The sequence below is a fragment of the Armigeres subalbatus genome, chromosome 3, assembly GCF_024139115.2.
Source record: "Armigeres subalbatus isolate Guangzhou_Male chromosome 3, GZ_Asu_2, whole genome shotgun sequence".
Lineage (NCBI taxonomy): Eukaryota > Metazoa > Arthropoda > Insecta > Diptera > Culicidae > Armigeres > Armigeres subalbatus.
In genome coordinates this window covers 382,008,826-382,020,804 of record NC_085141.1, presented here as the reverse complement: position 1 = coordinate 382,020,804, position 11,979 = coordinate 382,008,826, and the positions used below count along the sequence as shown (strand labels likewise).

The window sequence follows — 11,979 nt, the reverse complement described above, 5'->3', positions numbered from 1 at the left end:
TCAAAGTTAATTGCTAATTAAGTTAATTGTTAATTGTTGTGTGTGTGTATGTGTGTGTGTATGTGTGTGTGTATGTGTGTTTTTTTTTTTTTTTAATTGAGTTATGACACTTTCGTCTGCACTTCCTCGCAAAACTGCTTGGAAAAATTCACCATCTCTCCAAAAATGTCACTCATTTTTCGGGCACTTATCCTTAACCGACTTGCTCGAAACAAGTTGCATTCGGCGTGTTGTTCCCTATTGAAAATTGGCTGGATCAGACTATGGGCATAGATGTTATGGTCAAAATACTTTTTGTTTAGACAACAACGAGTGGAAAAGTCTAGCCCATTTTTCAGGCACTTACCCTTAACGGATTTATTGAGTTATGACACTTCCTGGCAAAACTGCTTGGAAAAATTCACCATCTCCCCTTGCGGCCTGCTAGGGGGATTGGGCTCTGGGGATCACGTCTGCTAAGTAACCTTCCACAATTAGGTAATCTTGCTTATATGGAAATTTGCTTCCAACGTGGTGGGAGGAAAAACCCTCGACTGAGGGAAAAAACCTCCTTTACTTGTTTTGTTACCTTGTGTGTTTGTGTGTGTGTGTGTGTGTGTGTGTGTGTGTGTGTGTGTGTGTGTGTGTGTGTGTGTGTGTGTGTGTGTGTGTGTGTGCGCAAAACTTCTCAAAAAATGTCACTCATTTTTCGGGCACTTATCCTCAACCGATTTGCTCGCAAGAAGTTGCATTCGACGAAGAATCTTGTCCCATTGTTTCCTATTTTAAATTGGCCAGATCGGACTATGGGATCGAGAGTTATGGCCAAAATACAAACTCATACGAAAAAATCGCGTAAAAAATATCACTCATTTTTCGGGCACTTATCCACAACCGATTAGCTCGCAAGAAGTTGAATTTGACGCAGAATCCTGTCCCATTGTTTCCTATTTGAAATTGGCCAGATCGGACTATGGGATCAAAAGTTATGGCCAAAATACAAATTCACACAAAAAAATCGCGTAAAAAATGTCACTCATTTTTCGGGCACTTATGCTCAACCGATTTGCTTGCAACAAATTGCATTCGACGCAGAATCCTGTCCCATTGTTTCCTATTTGAAATTGGCCAGATCGGACTATGGGATCGAGAATTATGGCCAAAATACAAATTCATACGAAAAAATCGCGTAAAAAATGTCACTCATTTTTCGGGCACTTATCCTCAACCGATTTGCTCGCAAGAAGTTGCATTCGACGCAGAATCCTGTCCCATTATTTTCTATTTGAAATTGGCCAGATCGGACTATGGGATCGAGAGTTATGGCCAAAATACAAATTCATTCAAAAAATCGCGTAAAAAATGTCACTCATTTTTCGGGCACTTATCCACAACCGATTTGCTCGCAAGAAGTTGCATTCGACGCAGAATCCTGTCCCATTGTTTCCTATTTGAAATTGGCCAGATCGGACTATGGGATCAAAAGTTATGGCCAAAATACAAATTCACACAGAAAAATCGCGTAAAAAATGTCACTCATTTTTCGGGCACTTATCCTCAACCGATTCGCTCGCAGCAAGTTGCATTCGACGCAGAATCCTGTCCCATTGTTTCCAATTGAAAATTGACCCGATCGGACTATGGGCTCAAAAGTTATGGACAAAATACTTTTTTTCATACCAAAAGTGCGTAGAAATTACTAACTCGAAATAAACGAGAAAGGCACCATCACCGCTAGGTGGATTAATCTGGGTTTTTATAATGATGTTATCAGAATTTCAATACACCTTGGTAGGTAGAAGAAATTCGAAACTGTAAGCATTGCGATTAGTGTATGCAGCTTTCTACCCCATTTAGCACGTACTTTTATGATAGTTACGTTTGCTTCCGTACGATTAAATATTTCAAGAATGCCAATGGGTCAAAACAATAAATTGACTTCCAGCTGAATGGAAACGAATAGTTTAGTTCATTCCAGAGTGACGTGGAATCCTAGCCAGTATGACCAGATTTAGCCTCATTTTGACATTCTTGGTCGTAATTGCGATTGCCGCGGCCGACAAACATAAAATCTTCTACAAGAGCTTACAACAAGCGGCATACGAATGTGACCGTTACGATGGCTCAGGTCATTGCCATGTTCGTTGCACGACACTTGTAACGCGCGACTGGAACGACAGGGTTGGGCTGTCCTCAGCATACGATCGCTATTTCCAACCGGACCCCAACGATCAGTGCAATGTCAACCGTACGCAGGCGTGTCTCCGTACCAAAGTTTTCACTATTCCTCCACCGAGTCCATGCGAGCGGGCGTCCGAGTCGGTGAAGTGCTATCTGGACCAATTTGGAGAGATCAACACGACAGCGGCACAGTTTGTTCGGTTCACCAGCGTTCAGGATAGGCAGATTGTGCTGGAATGCGCCGCCATATTGGGCTATTCCATGGACCAGTTGGATAAGTTACTGAGGGACTGGGAATTCAAGCGTATGGAAACAAGATGTTTGTACAGGTGCTTCCTGATCAGATCGGGACTGTACAGCGATGCCGATGGGCTCGCTATGCCGCGGTTGTACGTCATGTGTGGTGGATATGAGGAAAGTTTCTATCAGCGTGTGGAGCAATGTGTGGCCAAAGTCCGACAGGAAGTCCCATGCGATGACAAATGCACATTGGCACAACGGATGGCTATCGAATGCATCGGAGCTGACTATCAAGTTGGGGACATTGGGAAAGTCTCGATAAATCGCGCTGTGGATGGGGCAAGAATTAACAGTAAGTGTTATAATTCAAAAAGTTTCGATAAAAATCGAATGCTTTTCTACCATGATTCGGTTTCTTACTATCATCTTGAATTTATTCAGCTCAAAGTTACTTGATTATTGTTTTATTATTGCTGCTGTTGTAAGGTAATAATCAAGAGGAATAACAAGTTTCTCTTCTGATTCAAAAGCCTAGTGTTGAAAAAATTCAGGGTGAGGCACATCAAGATTATTTTCATAAGCTGGATGTGATTTCCCGTAAAGATACTTGACGGATTGGTACTTGGAGCAGTGGCAGACGACGTGACACATAGTATCATGAACGTTGCAGTCATCACTAGTTTGTTTAAATGGAGCTTCCGCTAAAACTGTAGACCTAGACACATAACGTGGACCCAGTTCAAACACTACTTTGATTGTCTTCATGGATGGGGACTGGGCAGACTCGTTCAAATGGTGGAGTTTTATTTTTCATTTTGTGGACCTACGGTTCTCTTTGTGTGTTCCATTCATGAGTCTGGTATAGTCCGGGTTATTCTTTAATGCAGCGTTTGGCGTCCGGATAATAAACGGTTGACGTACTTTTCTGCTTGATAGCGCACTTTGAGCAAGGAGGTCGACGACAGTATTCCATGGAATAGCGCATTGTTCTGGGACCCAAGTGAGCAAGATCGAAGCTGGAATTCTTAAGAGGATCTTTTATATTCAGGGTTGAAGGTTTCTCTGACTTTCTCTGGCTGAAACAACAGCAGAGTTAGAGAAAATGTCGATGAAGTGTAGCGACGATGAATATTGCTGCTGCTCCAGCGTTCCGGTGGAACACTATTCAAGCTACAGAACGATGGTGTTCTAGGTCTTGTTGTAGGCTTTTGATAAACGATGCCCGCATATTTTCTGTTAGTGTTTCCTGTGAGATTTATTTTTATTCATTAAGCCAAAGGTCGGAGTGGACTCTGCAATACCTGATCGATCCATCTTGCTCGCTGCACTGATCGCCTTCTAGTGCCATCATTCTTCATTCCTCCTTCTTTTTTCCCTTTATCCTTAGTCTTTATTTCTTCCTCCTTCTGCTTTCTTCCTACATTTTTCTTCTATTTTCTGCATTTTTCTTGTATCGTTTTTCTCACTTCTCCCTTTTTAATTTCTCATTTCTCATATATACATTTGAATGTGCCTTGAATGCTAAGCGTTTAGTAAATCACAGACTCCATCACATTGGTTTCAGCGAGGAAACTTTTTTCGAAGTTATATTTGCATGACTAGCTACAGTCGGGTTTCGCTGGTTGAGATTTTATTACATAATAGTAACTCTATAGTTGATGCGTCAAAATTCTTCGTAAACGATTAAATGGGTGTTGACGTCAGTGCACATCATTTGTTGTGTTTAAGTCGATATGGACGTGTTCAAATGGCTGTCAGATGGCCCAACTTAAACACAGAATTCGATAGTTGGGTCAAGGTTGTGGCCGGACCAGCGAATTGCTACCATTTATCTGCAGATATCTCTAATTTATCGTATTTTCCTCTTTTTCAGATATTAATTTAAGCACAGTCAATTCAGCAATCAATGCATCTAACACGGAAACGAGAAATACTTTAAACATTATTAAAGATAATTCAGACACTGTAAATTATGGCGACGTTAATACATTTGATGCATTATAAGTAATCAGAATTGACGACAGAAGTTTAAAATAAAAAGGCTGCCCCAATTACATGAAAAATAAAGATAGGCCACTTCAATTAAAAATAGATAATAATGTACAAACTAACACGAGAAAAGAACATCCCAAATTTGTCTTTGAAATCTTTACTTGAGCATTCTATGATGTCTAAACATTTGATATTGACTGTCATAAAGACATAGTCCATAGACTAGTTAATGCATGCAATATCATGAAATATGTTATCCGCAAAACAAAATCTGTAGTTCACAATATAACACCAAATAAACAGCCGAAAACTCATTTCAAGTTTATTCAATATCGTACAATGTTCTGTCGAATTGTTATTTAGCTTTAACTGATTTTCCAGCTACGCTTGACTCAATCAAGTTTCCAAACCTGGCCTAAATTCTCATATAAACTTCATCGCAAATACACAAGCTTATCTGTACTAAGAACAGTGCGTACAAAGAATACGCGTTACAGAAAAATGATGATGTTTCAAGCGTGCCTGACAATACCACAAACTTATTTTTTTCGTCGAGGCCGGTAATATAAATTGCCGGGTTTCCAACAGCTGATATATCGGTAAAAGTCTCGGCGAATGTTCGAAATGCCGAATGGTCGTAAAATGAGCGATATCACCCAGCTGTCAAAATTTATCGTACCGTTCGGTAGTGCATTGTCGAATTGATCGGTAAAGTGCTTTACCAAGATTCAGTGAAGGATTATTTTTATTTATTTTCAGATAAATCAAAGTAAAAATGAAAAACGTCAGTTAACATGAAAGTAGAATAGACATATTCTTCGGACAGGTTCACCGGAGCACCAATTTTACAAACTCATTTTTTGACATTATCTATGTGTTTCCCTTATTTTCGAATACCTAAATCATCAAATAAAATATTTGGTACGATAACGAACGTTTGGCGAACAATAAGTTTTTTACTAACAATTCAGCGATTCCACGGGAAAAGAATAGAGTTGAAAAAAAAAGTTGTTCAATTTTGCTCAAAATCGCTTGGTATGTTCTTCATCGAAAAAAAATTAGACCCGTATTTTTTTTATTAGGGTGACCATGTTCGATATAGGGTTACCAGAAAAATCGCTATTTTTCAATTTTTTTTATTTAAAAAAAATTATAACTTTTGAACCACTGGATCGATTTGCAATGTTTTTTTTTATGGATAGAAAGCTTATTACGTCTAGTTCTTACTAAAATATTTGGTTTGGTGTATTGGTGTACTCAAATTTGCTAAAATGGTCAAAATATTCGTTTTTTATGATTTTTGGAATGTTGGACCACAACGACTATATATTTTAATATTATTTTATGAAAATTAAAAAACATTTTTACATAACATAAATTCATGATAACCATGTTTACAAATCTAGTTTTATTTGTGAAGTAATGTACCCATCAAAAGTAGGGGAGGCTTGTCCAATTCTCCAATTCTCACTATACCTGTGAACCTGTCAGCCTCAAATTGTTTAAAAGCAGAGACCAACATTGCTGGGGTTTACTCAGCCATGGTTTACGCTATATGTAACTGGAACCACAATGCATAATGGTCCGATTCAGTTATTTAGCAGGAAAAAACTATTTTCCTCCGTTTTCGTTTTATTTAGACGTTCTATTTAGGTGTCTTCAGTGCAGTTGTTTATAATAAAATATTGCTTCTTCGGACAAAAGTTCGATAGGGTGGTCCTTATCGTTTCTCAAAACTGAAATTAAATTTTTTTATTCCGGGTTTTTTGTGGATGACCTCTTCAGCAAACTCCCCAGGCCATCTGCGAGCTGTGGCGCCTGCCTAGGATGTGGTGGGGTTTGACAGTGGGCCCTGTTAAACCTCTATAAAAAGCGGCATGTAATCCGCAAGTAGGCTCCGCCAAAGCGACCGTGTGCCGCTCAAAGCGCAAGCCCAAGTCCTGGTGTTAGGTGGGACGCTAAACAGCCCTGACACGATGGCCCTCCGACGAGACAGGAGGTTTGCGCAGGCCCAATAAGCCGCCTGGAAAACCAATAATTACGAACAATATAAGAGATAATGCGACTCGATATAATCGGCAAAGACCTAGGCGACGAATAAAGGATCACGATTGGAAGCTTGGAACATGGAACTGTAAGTCGCTAGGTTTCGCAGGTTGCGACAGGATGATCTACGATGAATTACATCCCCGCAACTTCGACGTCGTGGCGCTGCAGGAGATTTGCTGGACAGGACAGAAAGTGTGGAAAAGTGGGCATCGGGCGGCTACCTTCTACCAAAGCTGTGGCACCACCAACGAGCTGGGAACCGGCTTCATAGTGCTGGGTAAGATGCGCCAACGCGTGATTGGGTGGCAGCCAATCAACGCAAGGATGTGCAAGCTGAGGATTAAAGGCCGTTTCTTCAACTATAGCATCATCAACGTGCACTGCCCACACGAAGGGAGACCCGACGACGAGAAAGAAGCGTTCTACGCACAGCTGGAGCAGACATACGATGGATGCCCACTGCGGGACGTCAAAATCGTCATCGGTGACATGAACGCGCAGGTAGGAAGGGAGGAAATGTATAGACCGGTCATCGGACCGGATAGTCTGCACACTGTATCGAATGACAACGGCCAACGATGCATAAACTTTGCAGCCTCCCGCGGAATGGTAGTCCGAAGCACCTTCTTTCCCCGCAAAAATATCCACAAGGCCACATGGAGATCACCTAACAAAGAAACGGAAAACCAAATCGACCACGTTCTAATCGACGGTAAATTCTTCTCCGACATCACGAGCGTCCGCACTTACCGCAGTGCGAATATTGAATCCGACCACTACCTCGTTGCAGTATGCCTGCGCTCAAAACTCTCGACGGTGTACAACACGCGTCGAAGTCGAACGCCGCGGCTTAACATTGGGCGGCTACAAGACGATAGACTAGCCCAAGGATAGCTGGAAGCTGGAAGTGGCACTCCCAACGGAAGAGCAGCTAGGCGCAGCGTCTCTTGAAGATGGCTGGAAAGATATTCGATCTGCCATTGGTAGCACTGCAAACGCTGCACTTGGCACGGTGGCCCCGGATCAGAGAAACGACTGGTATGACGGCGAATGTTAGTAGTTAGTAGAAAAGAAGAATGCAGCATGGGCGAGATTGCTGCAACACCGCACGAGGGCGAACGAGGCAGGATATAAACAGGCGCGGAACAGACAAAACTCGATTTTCCGGAGGAAAAAGCGTCAGCAGGAAGATCGAGACCGTGAAGAGACGGAGCAACTGTACCGCGCTAATAACACACGAAAGTTCTATGATAAGTTGAACCGTTCACGTAAGGGCCACGTGCCACAGCCTGATATGTGTAAGGACATAAACGGGAACCTTCTTACGAACGAGCGTGAGGTGATCCAAAGGTGGCGGCAGCACTACGAAGAACACCTGAATGGCAATGTGGCAGACGAAGATGGCGGTATGGTGATGGATCTGGGGGAACACGCGCAAGACATAATTCTACTGGCTCCGGATCTTCAGGAAATCCAGGACGAGATTGGTCGGCTGAAAACAACAAAGCTTCTGAAGCTGATCAACTACCAAGATAGCTGTTTAAATATGGTGGTGAGGCACTGGCTAGAGCGCTGCACTGGGTAATTACCAAGATTTGGGAGGAGGATGTTCTGCCACAGAAGTGGATGAAAGGTGTCGTGTGTCCCATCTACAAAAAGGATGGTACGCTGGATTGTAGCAACTATCGCGCAATCACACGCCGCCTACAAGGTACTCTCCCAAATGTTATGCCGTCGACTAGCACCAATTGCAAGGAAGTTCGTGGGGCAGTACCAAACGGGTTTTATGGGCGAACGGTCCACCACGGACCAGGCGTTCGCCATTCGCCAAGTACTGCAGAAATACCGCGAATACATAACGTGCTCACACATTATCTATTCATCGACGCATATGATACAATCAATCGGGACCAGCTGTGACAGCTAATGCACGAACACGGATTTCCAGATAAACTGACACGGTTGATCAAAGCGACGATGGATTGGGTGATGTGTGTAGTTCGTGTTTCAGGGGCATTCTTGAGTCCCTTCGAAATCCGCAGAGGGTTACGGCAAGGTGATGGTCTTTCGTGTCTGCTATTCAACATCGCTTTGGAAGGGGTAATACGGAGAGCAGGGATTAACACGAGTGGTACAATTTTCAATAAGTCCGTCCAGCAATTTGGCTTCGCCGATGACATAGATATTATGGCACGTAACTTTGAGAAGATGGAGGAAGCCTACATCAGACTGAAGAGGGAAGCCAAGCGGATCGGACTAGTCATCAACACGTCGAAGACGAAATACATGATAGGAAGAAGTTCAAAAGAAGACAATGTCAGGCACCCACCGCGAGTTGGCAGCGGTGTTGACGAAATCGAGGTGGTAGAAGAATTTGTGTACTTGGGCTCACTGGTGACTGCCGAAAATGACGCGAGCAGAGAAATTAGGAGACGCAGAGTGTCTGGAGATCGTACATACTTTGACTCCGCAAGACGCTCCGATCGAATAGAGTTCGCCGCTGTACCAAACTGACAAACTACAAAACGCTCATTGAACGCCTTTAACAAAACGCTCATTAGACCGGTAGTCCTCTACGGACACGAGACCTGGACGATGCTCGTGGAGGACCAACGCGCACTGGGAGTTTTCGAAAGGAAAGTGTTGCGTACCATCTATGGTGGGGTGCAGATGGCGGACGGTACGTGGAGGAGGCGAATGCACCACGAGTTGCATCAGCTGTTGGGAGAACCATCCATCGTTCACACCGCGAAAATCGGAAGACTGCGGTGGGCCGGGCACGTAGCCAGAATGTCGGACAGTAATCCGGTGAAAATGGTTCTCGTCAACGATTCGACGGGAACAAGAAGGCGAGGTGCACAGCGGGCAAGGTGAATCGATCAGGTGGAGGACGATTTGCGGACCCTCCGCAGACTGCGTGGTTGGCGAAGTGCAGCCATGGACCGAGCTGAATGGAGAAGACTTTTATGTGCAGCACAGGCCACTCCGGCCTTAGTCTGATAATAAATAAATAAAGTAAATTATTTACTACAAATTTGGATTTTTCAATTTTAAAAAACATTTTGATTATTTATTCATTTGATGAAACAACTTTTTCTTTTTATTTTTTTCACACTCATAGACCCTAAATTTGTTGTTTACAATTCATTTTAATTTTGTTTATGCTTGGCGATTCGCTCATATGATGACAGCTCGGTGCATGTTAAAATCAAGTTAAAGGCGTTCAATACGCGAAATTATCAGATTTTTCAAAATTGATTTGAAATAGTTCCTTTTCTTTTTCTTCTTCTTATTGGCATTATATCCCCCTCTGGGACATTGTCGCCTCGCTGCATTCAGCACTTCCACAGTTATTAACCGCGAGATTTCTAAGTCAAGTTATCATTTTTGCGTTCGTATATCATGAGACTAACACGATGATACTTTTATGCCCAGAGAAGTCGAGACTATTTCTTAATAGAAAAATGCCTAGACCGGCACCGGGAATCGAACCCTGCCACCCTCAGCATGATCTTGCTTAATAGCCGCAAATCTTACGGCTAGGCTGAAAAGAACCCATCACAAAACAGTTTCCGTGCACTAAAATTCTTGAAATTTTGGATTTAAGCTCTATTTTTATACTTAATTTATTATAATTTATAATTTTCATCTTACAAGTTGTAAGTTACAACTATTAATGTGCAGTCTATCGAATTTGATTCTCGATTCCGTGACCATGATATAGTAGGCTTGGAAATTAAGCAAAATTCAACGAGACAGTTTCTCCTACACCTCGGTCGATGAATTAAGTTTGATTTCATTTTCTATCCTGAAGGTTGTTATTAAGCTGTTTTCTTATTCATTTCTTTATTTCATAGACACTCTGTGTTACTTAACCGCTACTGTGGTACCTACTGTAATCTTATAGAATCCACAGAGAATGATTTTTTCATCTCCATTATTCGTTTTCGTTGCTGGTCCATCTCAAATTCGAAAATTCGCAAGGAACTGAAAATGTGGCAGGATACATGTGGGGATTTAGTTGGTTCAGTCGATCGCCTGGAGGTTGACATGGATAATATCAACAGATCGGCTAAGGCTAAGAATGCTGTGATACTGGGCTTACCAGCCATGCAAGATGAGGATACAGTTGAACTAGTGTGCATGTTATGTAAATTGTTGAATTGCGAATTCGTTGGAACATCTGTGATTCAATGTGCAAGACGTATCAATGGGAAGCAACATATGAATGGAGTACCTCCTATCGTCGTTCAATTTACCTCCGAGCGGGAGAAAGAGGAGCTTTTCCGTCGGAAACGTGCCTACGGAGTTGTACTCGCTTCAAAGGTTCGCGATGTCTTCAATGGATCTACGCATACGATTACTATTCGGGATGAAATGACGGCTTACGGAAGAGATCTACTGCAGCAGGCCAAAAATTTGCAGGAAACCTTGAAAATAAAGTATGTGTGGCCAGGCCGCGATGGAAAAAAACTATTGAGGCGACAGGACGGCGGGAAGATTGAGCAAATCAGCAGTAAACTTCAACTAGCAGGATTGCAGCCCACCAATTCCAAAAGAGTATTAAATTTGTCGGGAATTTCACCTCCCACAGTCTAAACGAATGTAATATATAGTATGTAGTTAATTAGAATGTAAACAGATCTTTCTTATGATGTATAATTATTGTTTCGATTCTATTGATCAATTAAATAAAAACTCTATTCATGCTGTTAACAACTTTCAAATAAAAGTATTACAACTAAATATTAGGGGAATGAATAATATGGACAAGTTCGATGGCCTTAAAGAAATACTAGAGCTGTATCATGGTAATATCGATGTTATAGTCATCGGTGAGACATGGGTGAAAGCAGACAGGCTGTCACTTTACAGAATCGATGGATACCAAAGTATTTTCTCGTGTAGACCTAATACTCAGGGTGGCGGCTTAGCTGTATATGTACGCTCAACAATTCCGTTTGAAGAGGTATCAAACGAACATGACAATGGATTTCATCATGTACAAATTCGTATCGATGTTGGAGAGTCACCGCTGCGAATACATGCATTGTACAGGCCTCCTGCGTTCGATCTGTCAACGTTCTTTACAAAGTTAGACACGATATGCGCGACAGCAGGGCGCAATGGACTATCAATCATCGTCGGTGATGTCAACATCCCAACGAACCGAACTGAGTGCCGCATCGTAAATGAATACTCAAATATATTACGCTGTTACAACTTTTCGGTAACGAACACATTCTCTACAAGACCTTCAAGTGGAAATATACTAGACCACACAATATGTTCTGGCACACTGAACAGTTCAGTGATCAATGAGACGATTCGTACTGATCTTAGTGATCACAGCTTGGTGATGTCAACATTTTCTCTCCAAAAACCTGTTCTTAAACAGCTTCTTGTGAAAACTATAGTTCGCAACAATAAACTAAATGCTGATTTTCAAAATGCGATGGCCCGTGTACCAGACGGAAGTGCGGAGTGCAAAATGCAGTTCGTCTTGAACACTTACAAAGAATTAAAAGAGAAACATTC

At 42.1% G+C, this 11,979-nt stretch overlaps 2 protein-coding genes across 2 annotated transcripts; both read left to right on the top strand.

Annotated features, from left to right (window-relative positions):
* Window positions 1–1,980: 1,980 nt before the first annotated feature.
* LOC134222929 (general odorant-binding protein 45-like) lies at window positions 1,981–4,404 on the top strand. Its single transcript, XM_062702075.1, has 2 exons — window positions 1,981–2,752; window positions 4,274–4,404. Exons 1-2 carry the CDS (start codon window positions 1,981–1,983, stop codon window positions 4,402–4,404), a joined length of 903 nt encoding a protein of 300 aa, XP_062558059.1.
* A 6,087-nt stretch (window positions 4,405–10,491) lies between these two features.
* On the top strand, window positions 10,492–11,040 carry LOC134222928 (uncharacterized). The gene has a single exon (XM_062702074.1). It carries the CDS (start codon window positions 10,492–10,494, stop codon window positions 11,038–11,040), a length of 549 nt encoding a protein of 182 aa, XP_062558058.1.
* Window positions 11,041–11,979: the final 939 nt, after the last annotated feature.

Excerpts from the sequence above, each read along its gene's own strand:
- LOC134222929 (XM_062702075.1), top strand. The coding sequence starts at position 1,981 with ATGACCAGATTTAGCCTCATTTTGACATTCTTGGTCGTAATTGCGATT. Across the intron at positions 2,753-4,273 it reads GGATGGGGCAAGAATTAACA|ATATTAATTTAAGCACAGTC; the intron begins GTAAGTGTTATA and ends CCTCTTTTTCAG.
- LOC134222928 (XM_062702074.1), top strand. The coding sequence starts at position 10,492 with ATGGATAATATCAACAGATCGGCTAAGGCTAAGAATGCTGTGATACTG.